The 21,631-nt window shown below is 41.2% G+C and overlaps 1 protein-coding gene across 3 annotated transcripts in view; it reads right to left on the minus strand.

The window, feature by feature from the left end:
- rptor (regulatory associated protein of MTOR, complex 1) overlaps nucleotides 1-21,631 on the minus strand; it is a 182,566-nt gene that overhangs the window by 33,453 nt on the left and 127,482 nt on the right. For all 3 annotated transcript variants that reach the window (XM_023406877.2, XM_023406876.2, XM_087174130.1), the window contains exons 16-22: nucleotides 20,859-20,924; nucleotides 17,038-17,229; nucleotides 13,648-13,788; nucleotides 12,679-12,799; nucleotides 11,624-11,764; nucleotides 8,951-9,106; nucleotides 3,001-3,119 (exon numbers count right to left, since the gene is read on the minus strand). In XM_023406877.2, coding sequence (XP_023262645.1) covers nucleotides 3,001-3,119; nucleotides 8,951-9,106; nucleotides 11,624-11,764; nucleotides 12,679-12,799; nucleotides 13,648-13,788; nucleotides 17,038-17,229; nucleotides 20,859-20,924 — 936 coding nt within the window. The remainder of the gene's footprint in view (nucleotides 1-3,000; nucleotides 3,120-8,950; nucleotides 9,107-11,623; nucleotides 11,765-12,678; nucleotides 12,800-13,647; nucleotides 13,789-17,037; nucleotides 17,230-20,858; nucleotides 20,925-21,631) is intronic.

The raw sequence follows: 21,631 nt of genomic DNA on the forward strand, positions 1-21,631 counted from the left end.
ATTTTAGAGAGTAAGGCATTTAAAGGTGTTTAGGTTGTCGTTCCTTTTTAAATGTCAGACTGTTCTGCACCATTTTTCTCAGGTGTACAGACAGCACAGGTAGAGCTTGATCCTTTATTGATGTTTTCATGCCAGAATATAACTGTATGAACATTGATGACACTGCTACCACATGCCACTGTGACGCAATTGGTCTTGGCACACAGCTTATGATCTAGGTGTATAACCAAAGGCATAACAAAGTGTGTGATGTCATCCCAGATTAATTTAGTTCAGTATTGTTCAGCAGAAATGTTTTTAAGACAAGTTCAAGTCAAGACTCAAGCCAGCAGATGCAGGTCAAGTCCCAAGTCGAGAGAGATAGTTTAACGTCAAGTCTTAAATGAGTTGATGGAAATTACAGTCAAGTGAAGTGAAAAAAGTACAAGTCAAGTCTCAAGTCAGTCAAGACAATTAAGGCTTCAATCAGTCCACGTCTCACGTCAGTTCGTGAAAAGTTCAAGCCAAGTATGGAGTCAACTGAGAGAAACCCAAGTGTCTTTATTTTAACTGGCGCAGTTTTTCTGGCCTTTACGCCACTCACTGCTCATGTGACACGGCTACGCCAACCATTGTGACTGGAGTCAGTGAGTGAGATATACACACACGGTGGGAGACGACGACGCAGACATAAGTGGTTAGAAGTGGGAAAGACAGAGATAAGGACGTGTTAGAGCTGTTCAATTGTTAAGATGTGTTGAGATTATTTATAATAAAAATGTCTCAGACTGTTAGCTTAGTTTGGGAGTTAACCATAAAAAAGAAAAATGGAAAGTCAAGCTACATTTTTTTATTTAATTTTGTAAAATTAAGCACTTTATTATAATTTTTCAAAAGCCCTCTGTTATGTAGTTATTACAGCTACTATTTATCTTGAAATGATAAAAGAGCATATACCTGCTATTAATATATTATCATATTATTATATATTGCGAAGGTGATCAATTGAAAAAAGTCAAGTCTCAAGTCGATCACGATAACTCAAGTCACAGGAGATAAGCTCAAATCTTAAGTCAATCAACAGAAGTCCAAGTCAAGTCACAAGTCTTGATTTGAGAATTACAAGTCAGTTGAGAACATTTCAGGTCTCTAGTCAATAAAACTGACCAATGAAATGACATGGCATTTTAACATTTTCTTTTCAAAGCTGTGTTAATCATACTTTTCACATGGCTGAGACCAGTGCAGAAGATGAATCATCATATTTAAGCTCTGTGGCTGTGGACCATCTCTTTCATCTTATCTAACTGGTCAAAACTAGAGGCCTCAATGTTTTTTGATTCAAGTCGAGTCTTGAGGCAGTTAAGTCTTATGTGAAGTCCTCATTTTTCTCAATTAGGTCTGACTCAAGTCGGTGTGTCCCCTCGTTGTGAGAGTCACACCACACGACCACTGAAGGCAACACGGGTCAGGGGCAGGTGCAGTGCGTGATTAAATCGCCTCTCTTTCTGTTGCAGTCGTAACCTTGAGATATATTGTGGCTTGGAAATCTGTTTGCTCCCGTATGTTGGCTGTCAGAGCACTAATTTTAATGAATATGACACCACTCTTTTGCTCAGCTGACTTCAGGTCTGCAGGTACACAGAAACTAAAACTACAGAGGCGTGTTGCAGAGCCACACAGACAGTGCGGTGCATTAGCCGGCAGAGGAGAAGTCTATTTCGTTATATTGTAAATCAAGTCCTGTTGTTTTTTATTGCAGCCCAGCAGGGAGTCTTATTGCAGAGATGCTGCTTGTCTGAAGGTAACTGAGGGGACAATTGGTGTTGGTGGTGGGAAACACAAGAAATTTTGCCTCAGGGTTAGGATGGGTGGTGCACTATAGTGGTTATTATGGCTCCTTAAGTTACGGCAGCCTCTTTGCTCAGCTCTGCTCTGCCAGGCCTGCGGGAGTCATTGGCCCTTAATTGCATTTGCACAAAAGTAATGGCCTTTTGGAGGGAGAAAATGCCAGTAGGAGGGTGGGGTTTGTGTGTGTGTGTGTGTGTGTGTGTGTGTGTGTGTCTGTGTGTGTGTGCTGGAAACGGATCTTTTTCACAGCATTACCATGTGGTGAAAAAGAACTGACAAACGCATACAGAGACAAATAAGCCTATTATAAGACTCCCATTATATTACACTCTAGGAAATTAGTTGATACTCATCTTAAAAATGACTTATAATGAGTGCAGTAGTAGCAGTAAAAAAAAAAAAAAAAAAAGAGCATAAAATCTTGGGTTCTCAACATTGTAAGCAACAAGAGTAAAACAGCTCTAACAGTAATCCCTTGAACATTTGTGTAGGGTAGTGATTTACACTCACAGTTATTGGTGGGTACAGTGGTTAATCTGTGCGCCGGATCATAGAAATGAACATTCTGATTAACAGCTGATGAGTTGTGGGTGGGTGAAATAATATATAATGTATGAGGAAAATATTAATTATATTCTCTGAAATGTGAACTTATTTTAAGCTTCATTTTTCATCGGGCACGAATTAGACTCTGTGTTTGAACTGCTGAACTGAACTCATATTTTATTATTTAGTTTGGCCAAACATTATGAGCTTTAAAATTGTTTGTGTTCGGGAAGTAGCAGTGACATTGAGGAATTGTAGTTTGAATAGATTTAAAATGTCAGACTGTGCTCAGGCTATTGTAGAAGTGGCCTACTTGTTGCCATTTTCATTTGACCAGAAAAGGACAATTTTAACTTAATAAATGTTTGTTTATTTAAAACCAGCCTACTTCACAGTAATGTGTAATTTGGGATATGTGAAATCCCACTGAGAAATAATGATAATGTGTGATCAGGTGCAATTTTAAGTTGATTTGTTCGAGTGGGTGGTGGGTGGATTATTTAAGCATACATGCAGATTCGGATGACATCAGAGCCGATCTGCGCATCACTAGCGTAAAGGTTAAGACGCGTTGTTTTTGAAAATCAAACTCCAGTCGCTTTAAAGACTCAAACACAGCTATACCTTGTACGCTATGCTGTTAAGGACCTTCATGGCCAGATCCGACACCTCAGGAAACGGGTCTGCGGCGAGATGCAGCAGCACTCTCCAGATCTGAGTGTAAACACTGTTGAAGGACACACCTGGAACAGACACACAAAGCAAAGAGGTTCAACAGATTAACATATTTTTTAAATAAAACTGGATTTTATTGGCAAAGTTTTACACATATATACAGGAAATGAATACACCCATCAGCACATACGCCTCACTCTGGTGTAACTCATCACTCCTTTCGAAGTTCATTACCACAGCTAACTGCTAAATGGTTATGCACAATCATCTCATTAGCATCATGCTACCCACACCGGTCATTTTCCTCTCCTCCAGTTGTTGGATGTGTTGAGGTGGCAGAGGGAAAATGACCTCCAGTGTCAGGTAATGTAGATCGTTAATCAACTCTCTCACACTAACACTCTCACACTCACACTCACACACACACACACACACACACACACACACACACACACACACACACACACACACACACTACAAGCAGCTGGCTCTGCTCATCCATGGGAGCTTCATTGCTGTCAACTGTGGCTGTTATCATACATACAAATGAAGGACGTCGCTCTGATTGTCAGGTGGTTTTGTTCATCTTTTCTTATCTTCAGCATTTGTGATGAAAGGTGACGGTTTCCTCGATTTCACTCGAGTTCATCATTATTTGCACTTGTGACTTTTAACCCTCCTCTTCCCGCCTGTTTGCTCATTTACCATCCTCTCCATCTCTCCCCTGTCATCGTCTTAAGTCACTTCTTCCCGACGTCAGTTTGTTTGCCTCAACCTGCCAGTCACACTTCTCTTTGTGTTAGCAACAACCTCCTTGTCCTCCACACATTCTCCCCTCATTTTGGGCTTTTACTTTCTTCAGCATGTTGCCTCTGCAGTGCACCGAGCCTCCCTCACTGCTGCTGCGCCTTTTCTGCTGTCTCCCTTTAAATGTCCCTTTGTCTGTCAGTTTCAATCTGTCGTCTTTCTCTTCTCCCTCTGTGTCCGCCGTGGGGACCCGGAGCGGTAATAGTCTCCAACTGTTTCTGTTTCTCATTTTGCTCCCATTTTTTTGGCTTCTCCCTCTTATTCCCTTCTTCACCGATCTTTCCATCCATGCAGGTGGTCCTGTAAACTTTACCTTTTATTTCATATCTTTTTTTTTTTTTTTTTTCATCTCCCTACACCCTTGCCCTATTTCCCACTTTTCCAAGAGCTCTGCATCTGCAGTCTCCTTGGGGTGTTGTGGGGAAGTGAGAATGACTGAAGCCTGGACCTTCTTAAAGCTCAGAGTCCTCTCCTGAGAGCGCCGATTCAAAGATAGGAGACATAAAGGGATGATTCCGAGAATGGATAGGAGGAGGATGGAAGGCTACAGCTAGGGGAAGAAAAAAGGATAAAAGGACACAGGACAAGGAGGAATCTGGAAAAGGTGAGGAGCAGAGGGGACATGAGGAGTAAAGATGGAAAGAAAAAAACAGACGAGGAGGAATAAGATATTTCTGTGTGCTGTGAGGTATGTCAGAGATGGGTCAAAAAGGCAAAAAGAGCTGAAGGAGGAACAAAGAGAAAGAAAAAGAAGGAAAGGGAAGGGGGGGAAAGGGGAAAGAGATGAAAGGATAGAAAGGAGAAAGGAGAAAGAGCGAGTGAGGGAGAAAAAGTGGTTGAGGGAGCTAAAGAGGTGATCAGGCTGTAGCCCGCAGGGCAGGGTATGATTAGTGACAGCTAGCCAGTGTGCTAGCTACTGCAGTAAACAGCCTGTTGATAAATGTGATAATGTTGCTCTCCCATTTAACTGCTGTGCTACATTACAGGCGCACACAAATTACCACTGCACCGCCTGAACGTAGTCCACATGAGGGAACCCGGCGCTGGATATCGCTCACTGGCCGCTGCACCAGGGCCTCGTCCTGACTCGTCATTTGAAGACTCGTGCAGAGAGAAATGGATGTAGAGTAGTAAAGATGTTAACTATTGGCTAAATGAACCGCTGCATCACTGTTTTATGGCTTCCTCAATCTGGCAGATAACATAAAATATTTTTTAACACTGCATAGTGATTTTTTGGAGCTTTAAATGGTCCAGGTATAAAAGTGCAACAGTACATTTGAAAGCAGAGAGGAAGTTCTTCTATCAGGCGGATTTTTAAATATATTTAACAGGGAGATGTTCACAGTGTAAGTGGCACCAAATCATATCTGTGATGCTCTTTAAATGGGAGAGTGTAAAAGTGAATCTAAGCCCTTGATGTGACAAAATATAAATGTCATTGCAGATACAGAAAATGTCTCAGTTAGGCTCAGTGTTACCGTAAACCCCTTTAACTGGCATTTTAGTCCAGAGTAAAATATCTCATCAACTCTTGGGAGGAAGAAATTAGGTACAGACATTCATGGTCCCCAGAGGATGAATCCTACTGACTTTAGTGATGCCCTGACCTTTGATTGAGCGTTACAATGAGCTTTACACTCTTCCTTTTGACTTACAGTAAATATCGATAACTATTGGATACATAGCTGTGAAATTTGACTTAAAGTCCCCTGAGTACAAATGGCTGTGATGGCTTGGCCATGTGCTTTGTAAGAAGGCCAATCCATCTCAAATAGTGTGAAGCTCTAGGGAGCTCACTGTGGCCTTATGTGTGGCCCCGACAGCGGGCGAAGCGGGGAGTAGAGCAGATGAGGAAGCACAGTAAATCACAGGATCATTCATGATGACTTTGGTGATCCACTGGATATTAATCTAATGCATCAGCTGGTAAAAATGTTCACTTACTCAGTGGAAATAACTTGACATGTACAAGGTGAATTGGTACAAAATTTGTTATGAACAGTCATGTTCCTCACAGGATTAATCCCTAATTATATTGGTGATCTACTAACTTTCATCTAGCACAACCAGCGGGTCGAAATGTTTAATTATACTATGAAATATTTAAACATCGATCTGTTAACTTTCCATCCTGTGCCATCATCAGGTCAAAATTTCAATTTGTTCAATACAGTGGTTAATAAACAAGACTAAAGGCATTGCCTTAGACTTAGCTGCACTTTGTATTTAGTGCTTAGCAAAAGTATCAGTGTGTATTTGTGACACCAAAAACACAGCATTCTGTCTATCAAACTTGAAAGTAAGATCAGTTGCTTTCCAACATTAAAACTTTGCACTTAAACAAAAATAGTTTCTGCACATAAATAAAATAAGTTTAAGAAAAACAGATGTGCACTGTGCCTCTCTAGTCTCTGCAGGTTTTGTGACAGGAACACGAGCCTGTCAGCAGCGTCTGGTTTCAGGGATGCCCTGTGGCGTGTCGCAGTCTTACCACTGGTGCTAAACACCCTCTCAGAAGGGAACTCACGGCTGGGACAGATGTCGTTTTTGCCAAATGGCTGAGCTTTGGGAACATTGAGTTATGAGAGGAAGGCCTGAGCATAGCGACATGCACCGACAAGGCAGCCGTTGCAACAGTGGCTGTGTGTGCACCAATTAGCAAGGGAGAAAGCACTGCACAGCTTTCCTGTTCAAATGTGGTCAGTTAAGACGGTAACCTGCCAATATTACGCATATTCAATACAAAGAATATAGTCGCTTCTTATGTCTTCTATAAAATACTATTAAATATATAAATATCTTCAATATTCTGCCCACGCTGCTACAGTATAGTAGGATTTGTACAAATTACAGTGTGAGGAGGAAAGACAAATACAGAAAAGAATGAATGTAAATCAATAAATCACTGACTCCCACACAGTTGCGTTATCCTGCTGGTTTCCTGCAGGCCAGTGTCCAGCAGCTGCTGCATTTAGCATTTATGGTTTTAATATGTTCTAAACTGCTGTATTATAATCATCAGACCACTTTACCTCTTAACATGTTCTTTGTTAGCTTGCAGTGTTAAAACATGGATGTGATGGGAATGTACGCCAAAGAGACAGAAACAAGTTAATATATTTTTCAGGCGAGATGAAAAACGAAGCCCCAAAGCTCTTATGAAAACAACTTCAAACCAAACAAAAGACAGAAGCAAATGAGTAAACAATGAAAAGAGTCAAAATGACAAGTGAAGCCTCTGCTGACTTAGATAACTGAATCTAAGTGACAACAGGAACGTAAATGCCAACATCTGAGCTCAAGTCTGTATTTCAACCTTTTTTCTTTATGCTCCTGAATATCGCTGCCAAACTCAATTCATCTGCTCTTCCCTGCTTGTTTATACATGCAGCTCTATGCGATGTGGGAGTTATAAACACGCGTGCGAGGAGGCTGGGGCTCTTTTCAGCCATGGCAGAGGCACAGCTCAGTGGGCAGGGGGCCAATATGTCTTTTAACCTGTTTACATGAGGACCTCATGCCAGTATTAATGGCCCACAAGCAGCTTGAAAAAGGTTTAATCGAACAATGAATGCTAAATTTGTCAGATAAAAGGGTAATGAGAGGAAGTGTTGCGCCAGACTGTTTTTATTTCATCAAACATTCATTTCCAAGTGTTGGGTGTCCCATGGTAGCTGTGACCTAAAAATAAAAATCCTACTAGAGCAGTTGGCTGATAGGGCAGAGTTTTAGTTTGACTTTAATTTACTCTGCATTATTTGATAAGATGAGCTGATACATTTAGCATGAAGGGAAAGAGGACGGGCAAAATATTTCATCACCTTTAGCTACCACTTTGTGTGAGAGAGCGAAAGTGTGTACACGGCTTAAAAAAGCGTGTCCATGAGTGTGATTCCATCCAGATTTACACAACAGATTGTGTTAAATGTTAAATTTAACAGCAGAGGAAATTGGGCTGTTTCCTCAGAGGACCAATAAGAGGCTGAGCAGAGCTTGACTGAGCCAGTTTCACTTAAAATAAGGTCCCATTCATTTAAGGAACAAATCAAAGAAAACATGCTGAAGAGGGTATTTCATTATAGTGCCTGTACCTACTTTCATGCCAAGTCAAATTCACTGTTCTCCAGGGCTCAGTTTCACGTTTCCATTCGATTTTCTGTTTCAACTCGTTTTCCGAAATGAAAAAAAAAAGGAAAAAGCACAGAAAAAGGAAAGAAAAAGGAAAAGCACAAAGTAGGGCGTGACAGGGGGGCTGGGAGATTACAAGAAGTTTGCAACTTGAAATGCCACAATAACAAGCAGAGAAAGAAAAAAGGGGATTCCCCAGTTTCACTTTCCCTTTTTCCCAGGGGGGGGCGGGGCTGAGGAGTGAGTTAATGGTTCTCCTGCTCGCACACAAACTGGCTGTCAGGATGCATGGTAGAGCCCGCCCATCACATGAGAGCACTGGTGAGTGAGTGTACCAGGAAAGGCACTTTAACAGCCTCAGGTGGCTCACAAGGTCTAACCCACCCCCCTCCCCACTGTCCTTTACACATCTGCAAACCTTCTTCACACTCGTTCTATTCTTAGACTGGGAGCTTTTCCTTCTGTCCTTGCCGTCGTCTGAGGGGTTTCACCCTCTCTAAGGATGGCCTGAGGTCTCTCTCTGGCACCATCACATTTTCCTGGTCACATTAGCTTACTGTTCACAGAATGACTCATAATGCAAAGTCAATATTATGATGACATAATTAATAAAAAAATAGCTGTTTAATTTTAAAATAAAATCCTCACAGTTTCAAAAACCACACAGCCTTTATACAATGGCTTTAGGCTTAATGGTAAAATTGATTAAGGTTGCTGTCTCACTTAAAGCTGCATTAATTAGCTTTTTGGACACTTGGGGGAAGGACTCTACAAACATACATTGGACATACTAAGGCGTTATAAAGTTGATAAGGATAACATGTTAGCAAACACTCGGCTGTTTAAACATCCAGCCCTCACAAAGCAGACTTATCATGAGCTAAAAGACTATAAAACAGAAAAGTTTGGAGGTAAATTAGATAGGCCCAGTCAAGCTACAGCCCAACTGACAAGCTATTACCTATGAGGGAGTTGAGTGAAGAATACGAGGAGACCCGTCGCATTTTGTCGATGGTCTCGAAGGACAGGATGTACTCATCGTTGTCGGGGCTCCCCAGGGTGCTGCTGGCGCTGCTGCTGGTGCTCAGGTTACCAGGAGAGAAGGCCGCCGGTCCACCTGAATGAAGGCAAACACACGTACACACGAAAGCATTAGATCCAATCGGCGAAAAAATGAGCATTATAAATGCAATATCGGCTGAAGCAGAAGAACAAGTGGCTCTTATTTTGTTTAGAAAGCACTTTAGCTGCTGTAAAAAGTGCTATATAAAACATCTTTATTACAGTTATTATTGTTGTAAAAAGACAAAAACAAGGCCAACAGCCCAATCAAAAACAAATAAAGTGTGAGATGTGTAAGCAGTCCTTACACTGGAAGGCAACAATCCAACACGAGAACTTGCTCATAACTTTATTTCAGCTGTCAGGCTCAGTCATCTCCTGCTGTAGCTCTGCTTATCACCAAACATTACTCTGACTTATACAAACCCAAACGCCATGCATTCTCCACGCTGACTGCGGGCTGAAATGTGGAAATGGAGATTGGTAGAGAATGGAAATACGCTCTGCTCTTATTGATGATAAACACCACTGCATATTGGAATAAGCAGTGAGAGTGTGAATCAGATATAGTGTCAGCAGTAGGTTATGCACTCCACCAAGTGCCAGTGATTTAGTGCCACTCAGGGCTTATGCATTACTCAGGCTGGCAGTGGTAGACAGAGGGCGGGCCGTTAGCTTTGGCTGTCTGAATCACTGAGAAGTGACAACCAGGAGTGAAGAGCTTAGTTTGGGTAGCAGGTCATGTCATTATAGCCTCAATAATAAACAAAATTATTTAGCTAAATATTAAGCTTGTGATTATTATTATGATTCTGTTTAGGAACAAAATTGTTTTATTTCAGTTGAACATTATGAGTTGGTTGTTAAACTTCTCTCTTTTACATTTTACTACATAAACTGAGAACTGGAACTGGAAGAAAACCCTCTAAGAGTGAGTCAATACATCTTTTAACATTTTATTTCATTTTATTTTTTAATTTAGTTTAAATCACAGATTAGTGAAGTAAAAAATAAAGTATAAATATCACTTTTTCATTGAAGTTTTTCCTTTGTTTCGTTATCTTTCAGTGTTTGCATTTGTAGCAACTAGTCATTGTTTTAAGAGATGTTATAGATCTATAGGAAAACAACATAATATACTACAACAGCTCAGTTAGCTGGGCATCTATGAGAGTAGTGAGTGTGTCCCAGTCTAAACCCTCCCTGTTACAACTTTTTGAGCTCATTCTCAACAGGCCTGTAGTTCAGCACCATGGACAGCTCCCACAGGCAGACAGTGAGACCTGAAGTTCTTAAGCACTGATATGGGCTGAGCTGAGACAAAGGAGCGCAGCAGCATGTGTGTTGTCCTTGTTTCCACTCCCCTTGTTCGTGGTAAATTATTAAACAAATATTAAGTAAAATCCAAGACCCACTCGTTCCTGAGTCTGTATCACGTTGGTGCTGAAAGCTGGGGTGGAACTATGAGGTAACGATTTTGTAAGCCCAAGTATGGGAAATATACAGTATATAAACACGCAAAACAAAATAAGCCTCCAGTTTACTTTGATGCAGTTGGTGAGTTTTGTTTCTGACAGGGGTCTGCGCACATTCTCGCGGACATGGGCAGATTAAGAAAATTCACGTCACATGCATCCACACAGAGCTGGAACCACGAACTGTCCTTTAGACTGTGACGCAGAGGAACCATGGCCAAGATTAGAAGTGTAGTTTGTGCAGCAGCTACAAAACCTGTGGCCAATATCTTTAACTCCACAAAGCAGAACCCAACATTAAGTTATTAGAATAATAACGGTCAAAGTTTATTCAAAAAGAAATTACTTTCATGTACTATGATAGATAGCTTGGATTCAGCAGTGCTAAAACTAAAAGCAGGATAATTTGAACCCTGCGATGAAAACACGAAAATAAGTAACTGAAAATAGACATGAGCCACACATGGAGTCTGAGGCGACAATAGACCTTAATTTAAGTAAAGTTTAACCCACTATACCCAGAGTACTACTGCTTCACCCCCTGATGCTGTGAGTGTCACTTTATATGGAGTCATATCACATAGTGAAGTAATGGTGGATTGGTTTGGTAAGGAGCCAAAGTCCTGGAGCATAATTTTGGAAGCCGAAAACTATATAAAGCTTGTTATACAACTAACCTGTGCAGTTGTAGTAAATGGTCTGTGTGTGTTCTGGCATCTATCCACAACACTCACAGATGTAAGTGGAGCATCATGACAAGGATGATGACAATTTTCTGTTTACTTGTGCATGTGAGAGCTGGGTTGGGATGAATATCAACACTGCACAAACTGAACTATTATCTCTGTTTGGCAAACTGCTCACAACCTCTCTGCTGCTTGTGAAGCCTCTCATTAATGCTTACTGAGCTGCACTCAGGAATAGCAATGATAGAATGAGGAAGTTAGCCTGAGGTCAGTTGCATCCACAGTCCACAGCTGATGCAGTGGAAGAAAACCTGATAAAAATCTTCCACTGGTCTCTCCTTGGATTCATAGCTTCCACCCAGCTCACTTCTTTGTCTTAATTCGTTCCCTCGTCAGTGCACTGTCTCCTACCCTCTTCATTGAGATTGAGGTTCTGCAGGCTCTTGTTCAGATTGCGGGCAGTAGTAGCAGCTCGGATGTTGGTGTAGGAGTTGACCGATCGCAGGCGTGGGATGGCCGGGCTGTCCCTCACTGGAGTCAGGTTACCAGGCTCTGGACAGAAAAACAGTATACGCATCAGCTGGTACAATGAAAAACACTTCCTGATCAGATTGGATTCATTCAAGGGAGGTACTCCTCTCTCAGTACTCAAAACTTTTTAATACTTTTCAAACCGACCTTCAAAACGATTGAAAACTATTGAGAATTTTAATATAAGGCCCCAATTACTTCTATGGACACTTTATTATCATTAAATACAATAACTAAGGGTTTAACTGCCAGATTAATTCGTTTGTCTATTGATATATCAAAAGCACAATGGGAACAAGACCTGACATTTTTGAACAAGACGTCCTTGAAATCCTTGAACAAGAGCATGACTCCGCTCCCTGGTCTACAAATACTTTCTTTAACTGAATTTCACTGAAAAACTCAAACCCCCTTCTCCTGCCAAGTGGTTGAGTAGTATCAACATCTTTAATTCTCTCTTTATGAATATAGTTCCTGTGGCTTATTATGTTACATTTTAAATATAATATTGTAGCCTGTTTGAGATGGAGGGATTGGGTTCAGAGGGCAGATTTGGTGTGTGTAGTAAATTTAGGCTTTCTTTCTTCTTTCTGTGTGTTTATGTGTGTGTGTGTGTGTGTGTGTGTGTGTGTGTGTGTGTGTGTGTGTGTGTGTGTGTGTGCCTGAATAATATTTTGTATATAACTTGGAAAATTAAAAGCAAAAAAAGCAACACTAATTAAAACCAAACAACAACTTCCAGTTAGTTTTCTGCTGGGTCTCTCCTACACTTATCTACACTGTAAAGACATGTCCAAGATTTACACGGTCACTACTAACGGGTGATGTAGTGATTTAATCTTAATCTACTTCCACAGCCTACTTCAGTTTCTGTCAGCTTGTTCTAAAGTCCAGTCAGTTTGCAGATTCAAAGTGTGTGTGTCTGTCTACAGTACCTGCTGTGTTGGCTGGTGACGGCACTGTGTAGTTCTTCTCTTCCTCTATAAACTGGAGGGCAACTGTACAGAAGTTGCTTTCGTACTGGACCACCAGGTGACTCAGTGCTACGACCAGCTCCTGTCAAATACACGCAGACACATTTAAAACAGTGATCACTCAGTTCCTGTGGTTTTTTTCAAACTTTTTTCCAAGCCAACTGGGATTTTTCCAGGTATAAAGTGACAACGGATCCATAATCCATACACTGTTTATCTCTCCTTGGTGATCTTGCTCTTACCGGTATGATGAAATTAAAGTACAGACCCAGACAAGACAATATGTAAATGAATAACATTTTAACCACATTGCCTCCAGCTTTGTTTTGTACCCAGAGAAGTTGAGTTAGTTAAGAAGGCTGATAACACTCATGTCTGTACATTGAGTACAGAGCTGTAGACAGGAGGTGACATAAGCAGCACCTCTAAAACTCACTTAGTTGTATCTTGTTTGGTTAATTCACACACAAATGTAAAAATGACAAGTTGTGGTTTTACAGGGAGTCACAAACAACAGCTCTGTCCTTCCTGCCAGTCTTTATGCCAAACTAAGATAATCACTTCCTGGTTGCAGCTCTGCACTTGACACATAGACATGAGCTTTATCAGTGTTCTCATCCAACTCTCAGAAAGAAATAAATAAAATGGACTTATTTCCCAAAACTACACCTTCAAACTATGTTCTAAGAACTCCAGTACATCTCTGCTAGTGAATCGAATTGAATTAATTAATACCAAGTCTTTCTGCTGCATTTGATTATCTGGATCACACCAGCATATTACTGGTTTTTGCTGGTCTGCAGTGGTGCAGTCCTCAATTCACAGCAAGGAAAGCGCATTCCTTACCACTGTGTTCAGTAGTAATACTTTCTAGTTGCATATAATAACACCAGAAGCTGTAAGTGTTTTGTGAGTGGGTGTTGCAGTGACCTTGCGGACCACAGGGCTGCCATCATTGATGAGCTGGGCCAGCATCATGGCCACATTATGGTCAATGGTGGTTGAGTGGTCCGTCCTCTCAGCAGAATTTCCCACAAAAGTCCCCAGAGCGAAGACAGCTGCACACCTCACCTGCAGCGACACAGACAGTAACGCTTTCATCTTACACTCCTCTTACTTCAATACAGCTGTTAAACACAAAACATGAGGTTAAAACTTCCTGAGACGGCGGGATATCTTTTTCACTCCAATCTCCCTTCATCTCCCTTCAGCACAATCTTTTTCAATTGTCAGAAATCAGTTTGTAGCCATCTAGCATGAAAGCCTAATATTTGCTTGCCAGACTGATTCAGTGGATGACAATTTTAGAGATAATTATGGTTCAATTTTCTCTCAGAGTATCAGTATGAAATGCAGGGGGAGATTATCGGTGCTATGTGTCCTGGTGAGCTGCTTTTTGTCTTCATTGGATGTTTAATCCATATTTGCCATCGCACAGACGAAGTTTTCCATGAGGCATTGGATTCACAAAAGGAACCAAATTACAGCACGAGAATGAATATTTAGTTGTGTTGTTTGTTGTGGCGACAGAAAAACATTTTGTAGACATCAGGATGCATCATCACAACCACCTTTTAATCTTGTGATGCAGCTTTAGTGCAGCAGAGAGCTGCTTTGATATAGTTTGCTCTGCTCTAATTAAAATGATCAGCTGAAACATTTCAGATGAACATGTTGTAATTTTCTCCCTAAAACCTGGAATAAAAGAAAGTTATAAAAGTACTGTGACTTGAGAGCTAATTAGAAAACAAGAATGCAACACTGGAGAGCATCCTAATCTGCCATCACTCAGACACTTTACACTGTATATGCACTGGAATATAACACAGTGAGAATACCATGAGCACCTGTTCTAATACAGTTCAATACAGCAGCCCTTCATGTACACTCAGCCCTGCACGCAACAGACTTTGTCTAAAGTAGAAGTTTTTCTTCTACTCTTCTAGAACTTTTTTTGTGCAAAATTTCACCTTTGTAATTTTTGTCTTTCCACATATGCAAACTGAAACAATTGAACATTAGGACTTAACAAGCTATTTGTAGTTTCGCTATTGCCACATAGCTAAAGTTAGCACTACCAGTCTTGCCAAGAGCTGCAGCCATCATTGCATTTACAAGACAAGACGTTATAATACTTCCTCTGAGTCGCGCTTCTTCCTCATGGCAGACTGGACAGTGACTCTGTATCGGAAAGTGACGAGACAGTCCGACCAGGCAGAGCTAGCTGTTTAGCATGCTAACTTCGGAGTGATAAAGAAAGAAATGATAGAAACACAAGCAAAACAGGAGGGTTGCTTTCTTTCCACCGCTGGAGACAGCTCTTGGTGAGTAAAGGAAGTTTGATGTTGAACATTTCTTCTAGACTGATAAGTGAACAGCTGTTAATGCTAACAACGGCTATGTGGCCATAGCAAGACTAACAAATAGATCTTTAAGTATACATAAGTATAGTTTTTGTTAGGGCAACACAGCATAAAACAGAATTACAACAATGAATACATTACACTAAACATACACTAGAAAAGAAAAAAAGAAAACTAACTGCACCAAAGAGCATTAACAATATCCAATTAAGAGGTACATTCAGGTTTTTGAGTCTTCAAAAACATAACTATCAACAAAAATATTGTGTGTGTGTTAGTGAGCTGTCCCCTCAGACTTAATTAAACTCTGTGCTTAGTCGCTGATCTCTGCTCCTCTTTCACATTCTGTCCCCTCAACTACTCATCACTTACTTCAATCTTCTCCATGTGGCTCTGGGAGCGCACGCACGCACGCACGCACGCACGCACGCACGCACGCACGCACGCACGCACGCACGCACACACACACACACACACACACACACACACACACATACACACAGGTACTACAGCATCTGAGCTGTCTCAATCTAGCACCGGAGGAGAACTTTAACATGTAGTCATTTAACTGTAAATGTGCTGTTTCTATTGCACCGTTTGAAGCAGTCAATTATGATCAGCCTGTCAGAGTCTCCTGTGACCTTGAATAACACTGAAAATTCTGAATGCAAAGGTATTGAACAACCTGGAAAAACAGCTGAAAAAAAAACACAAACGTGTGTTTGTTTGTGCGGGCGCAGACAGATGTGTCTGCAGACCTCAGTTTCAACTCTATGGTCAAAGCAGCTGTCTGTCCAAGGGAAGGAGGAAGTTACTGGTACAAACAGATGTTCCTTGTGTGTGCATGTGTATATTACTGAATGCAAATTTGTGGTGTGTGTGAGTGGGGGCACCAAGTGTCTGGGTGAACTTCAGGGCAAACTCTGCCTCGCTGTCCCTCTGGTCGGCACACGGCCCAGTCAGATGCTGCTGGCTCTTGTTAGTTGGAGTAGTGCCACAGGATATCAGTACACCAGAGGAGTACTACAAAATGTTCCGTTGTTTTCAGTGTATTTTTGCTCTGGTTTGCATTACCACATTTTGCTCTGTATTCAGTAAGGTGTGTGTTCTAGTGGTACTGGTTAAGACCCACAGCTGTCGAAAAAGACTTATAACTCTATTACTTGCAACTGTTTATGATAAATATAAAAACTGCAGCTTTATAAAATATGCATGTTGACGGAACAGAAATCTAAGGTCAACATTTTAAGATCTGGTGATGCCAGTTAACATTGAATACTACAAAATACTAAAACATAAAAGTGACTGTAATCTAGTAGAAAAATACTTACTTACATATGCCCCAAAAATTCATAAATTCTGGATTAAGATTCACTGTTATGTTATGTAATGTTATGTTATGTTATCAACATGCAGTTGAACTTGACTGTAAGATGTTTTCTGCCATCAATGTAGGACTGAACCCAGACACCAACAACAACTGGACAACACCTGCAGGGCTTCCTCCTCAGCACTGGGTGACAGAGTTAGTTAGTTGCATTGGGATATAGGATGTATAACAGAAATATTTCCTTGAGTGGAGTATGTATATTTCTTTTAAAGAAATCTGCTTCTTTTTGAAGCGAAGGCTAATCCTTGAACCAACTAAAGAAAATGAAAATAAAACATAAAGATATTTTTTATTACCTGCGACAGCCATGCAATCTACTTTTCTCTCGTCAGCTCTAGCTGCAAAAAGGACTGAACATCTCCACAAAAGGATATATATAAGTTACCTTGAAACAAACAGCAAAATCTAATGCAAATGATGCCTGACAAGCTTACTTATTACAAATAATCTAAATGTGATTTAAGCACTTGTAAAGATATCATGGCTTCTTAATTTGCCCCTGCTGTAAGGGTCAAACATCCCTGCTGACTTTTTAAATGTATCAGGACTCTGGTATTAACCTCTCACCTCAGGGATGGGGTCCGACAACAGGGTGTACAGCTTCTCGTGGGCGCTGTCTCGGACTCCACACCAGCGAGCTGGGTCGAAGTTCTGCCAGATCCGGCCCAGGCAAATGGCCACCCATTGGCGGAGCAAGGGATGAGGGTCTGACAGCTGCTCTAGGCAGTTGGCTATTAGGTTGCCCTGGAGACAGGCCTCCTGGTTGGAGGAGAGGAGGGTGAGGGAAGGAGAATTGAGTGCTGCAGAATAACGAGTGTGAGAGATGTTACGTTATTCAAATGTGTCCATAGTGTTATTGGTTTTAAAAAGGGGGGAATACCTGTGGAGAACATTCAGGAAATATAAGAAGATTTTAAGGACTGTAAGTTATGAAGTAATAACAATGAAAAGGCCGTTTGTCTTAGACATAATTTCCCTTGAGTCACTAACTTTTACAAACGCTCACAGACTCTGCTCTGTTGTCCTTGTAGAGCAGTCCTGGACAAATTGTGCTAGCCAACAATGACTTAGCAGTTTTTAATATTTCATAAAAGGACGATATCAGCATCATATATCAGTCCAACCCTCCTGAGCAGCATCAAGGCATCAGGCTGGGAGCAGACTTGTAACTCATTACCCAGCTAATCACCACTAACCTGTAACCTCACTCTGTGTGATGTACAGAAAGATTATGAGGCTCTGCAGCAGTACAACTTATTCCCTTGAACCTCTTCAGTCTTCCTAAAATCTTTTTTGTGAACAAAAGGTAACTGGTCCATCAAGGTTTGCGTCAGTGCGAAGGAAAAGCTGGAATGCTTTATTCAAAATCCTTTTAAACTTTCTTTTTGATTTTTTTTTTATTTGTGCAGTGCATTAACAACTTCTCTCCTCTCTTGTTCCCAGATGCCTTTGTCTTTCTTCTTTTCATGAAGTGACACAAGTTCACTCTTTACTTGACTGTAACGGATGTTAAACTTTGGGAAAAGTAAGAAAACGGGCCTGTCCAACATTATGACATCAAGTACAGTCACTAATAAAGGCCTTGTTTGAAATTATCTTTACTACAAAGGCTCACATGGTAGAGTCAACATAATGTACATTCCTGGCCCCAAATCTCATGCGATCCAGTGCAACTGCTCTGTCACATATTTTACCTTTACCAAACCTTTAACGGTCAGTTTTTGTTAAAACTTACCTCAAATACAACTAAATGTTTATTACCAAGGTCGCAGTTAGTGATGGAGTTGAACTGTACAGCATTATAAGTAAATGTGCTTCGAATATTCTCCCTTCATGTTTGTAAATGGGGCAAAAAGAAATAGTAGATACAGCTCAACATAATGCAGTGCAGCAGAATGCCCCCACAGCGTAACACAGCCACCGGATCCCCTCACTGCAGGGGTCAAGCATTCAGGCCTGTGCCGTTCTCTTAGCGTACACCACACATGCACTCGGCCACTTATTGAGAACATGGTAAAGGATGACTCATCTGATCATATCACTTTTTCCACACCTCTGTAGACCAGTGTGGACAGTGTTCACACCACTGAACTCTCACATATGCATTCATCTTTGTAAAGAGGGGTTTATTCACTGAAACCTACTATAATAGGAGACACAGTCTGATTATGTCCTGCATTGACATTCTCAGTCACCCGAGGAAGAGCTTCTGTTTCTCCTTACGTATCGCGCTAATGCCCAAACATCACACTCATCAAATGTGTGCTGTCGACCACAATCTTTGTTACTGAAGCTCCTGCCATCCTTGCCCCAGCAATGAACCCTCTTTCAAAGTCACTTAGATCTTTTACTCTTGCCATCTTGATACATAATCATATTTAACTGGGCATGTTCTGCATTTTTATTCCTGCCACAGAGCATGACAGGATGTTAACTGCTTAATTGTACCATGCAGTGCACCTGTGTGGAAGCATCTGCATTTGTTGTGTTTCTCGCTCATTGAAAATGTTTCCTTCCTCACCGTCTGTACAACCTCAATAATAAGCATAGAGTTAAATTAAAACCTGTCATTCATACACTGGACTTTATTATCTTTGTAAAGGTGGAATTTATGGCTGAGTTGTATGGGCTTCAACTAGGGTCAAAAAGATTTTCAGCATGTAAAGTGATGTTCACAGATAATTCTAGAGTTTGTAGTTGAAAATGAACCTTTGTAAACCTGTAAAATAAATCGCAGCCCAGGTGGGTTAAACTAGGCCCATATCTAAAATATTGATAAAGATTTAATGTGCTGTGTATGTATTGTATCTGCTTTGTGATTGGATTGTCCAATCAGATTCAGGTGTGAAAACAGGGTCAAAATCAGTTGTAACTGGAGCATCATAAAAAGTGTGACTGTGTTTTACACACAGTTTTTTTTTGCTTTGTATCTGTAAACATATATTCACAGAAGCACTTCTTCTATTACAGTGTCTATGTATAACCTCACCACCAACATCAGATGTTCACAGTTTTCATTCACAGTGCCTCTTTTTTTCTTTTTCCATTCCAAATCTTTTCTGCACGTGCACAAACTGAATATCTCATGAAGATTTATTACACAGGTTTACAAACACTGATTTACTTTGGTAAGTATTGGTGATCAGTTTAGCACGAAATCTTGTTGACCCTAATTTAAGTTTTTGTATCGGATTGTATTATATTTTACAAGTAAATAAAGTGGCCAATGAATGTATATTTCAACAGCATGAATTCCGTCAGTACAACAGTAGCCATGTCATTCTCACCGCTCTGAGCTTCTCTTTTTAACAGATATAATATTAAATCACTTCTACTTTCCCAGTTTTTCGGTTATTGAAAATTATAAAGTCACTTCTGTGTGACAACAACACGATGGTCACGCGCTGAGGGGTATCGACAACAATCAGCAGTGACACGTGGCCCCGTCTCTTCAGCCCCCTATACGTTTCTCTACGCGCCTCAGATCGCTCTTGCATTGTTCACTTGGCTCTGATCGCTGCTCCCGGCTGAACCCTGAGAACTGGAATATTAAGACGCCAGTGTTCGGTGACGTGTTTGTAACAGCGATACAGCAGTAATGAGCACTGTTGTTGAAAGTAAGAGGGATAAATAATGGAGATGTGGAGCAGGCAGAGTCTCTCTCTGTAATGTTGGGTATCATCTATTATTTACAGGCCTGTGAGAGAGGCAGACGCATTAAGTACACAGTGGTATAGAAGAAGAATGGGTGTTTCTGAGCTTGGGAGCACATATAGCTTTTCTGATTTGTTAAATTTATACAATGTCAAGAGAGAGAAGTACTGTAAGCTGGTGAAGAAAGAAATGAATGAGTCAAATAACATTCCCAACTAGATTGAAAAATAACTGCAGAAAGCAGGATTGTGGAAGCGAAAAGGAGTGATGGTGGAATATTTCTTTGTGGAATAGTGTGTCAAGAAGTGTGTGTGAGTGTGTGTGCACTCCATGAAATGACAAGCTACATCATCCCAACATCACACCCTTGGACATTTGATCAGCGTCAGACACAAAAGGCTTCTGGGATTGAACACCGGAGGCCAGGAGCAGACCGAAGTGACACTTGTGGTGATAAAGTGTCACCAAGGAGGTGGCTGGGACGGAGACGGAGATTATAGAGGGGACTGTTAGTGACAAAAATGTCACATAACCAATATCTCCCGGAAATACACAATGGACGATAGAGTCATCTCTCAAAGTGACACCTGGCCCTGAAAGAACCCGCCTTGGTTCTGGTGAGGGAAGTAAATGAATAATTTGGTACATTCTCCCTTTGGGCTTCTAGCAAGCATACAGACAGCAGTGTGAAAACACACACATATACAAATATGCTCATACACACACTCTCGTACCTGTCCTGTGTTGTAGCTGTTGACTATAACCGCCAATATGAAGACAGCCATTGTTCGATGCTCAGCCTGAAACAGAGAAAGGTGAGGTTGAGACAGAGATGCACTTCCTCCTACAATGTAAAGCATTCACTGAAATAAGGAACGTTTACTTTAACCACTTTAGTTCTGTAATCCAAACTTCAATTAACTAAATGATGTTTCAAAATTAAAATACTCCTAGGAGAAGAGGACAGGGAAGATTTTGCTGCCCAATATACTATATATATATATATATATATATATATATATATATATATATTTATTCAATCCCACCAACACGTATTCCATAAAGGAAACAGAGCCAAGAGACCTGGGGATGGATGATCTAATCTCTGGGGCAGAAGTCGCCGACGTAGTGAAACAACTGCGCGGTGGCAGAGCCCCGGGGGTTGATGAGATCCGCCCTGGGTATCTCAAGGCTCTGGATGTTGTAGGGCTGTCTTGGTTGACACGCCTCTGCAACATTGCGTGGACATCGGGGGCAGTGCCTTTGGAGTGGCAAACCGGGGTGGTGGTCCCCATCTTTAAGAAGGGGGACCAGGGGGTGTTCCAACTACCGTGGAATCACACTCCTCAGCCTCCCTGGTAAGGTCTATGCCAGGGTACTGGAAAAGAGGGTCCGATCGATAGTTGAACCTCAGATCGAGGAGGAGCAATGTGGTTTTCGTCCTGGGCGTGGAACTGTGGACCAGCTCTTTACCCTCGCTAGGGTGCTGGAGGGAGCATGGGAGTTT

Source organism: Seriola lalandi, unplaced genomic scaffold (assembly GCF_002814215.2).
Source record: "Seriola lalandi dorsalis isolate HSWRI2012SDOR001 ecotype SW California unplaced genomic scaffold, Sedor1 jcf7180002054318, whole genome shotgun sequence".
In the NCBI taxonomy this organism is placed as follows: domain Eukaryota; kingdom Metazoa; phylum Chordata; class Actinopteri; order Carangiformes; family Carangidae; genus Seriola; species Seriola lalandi.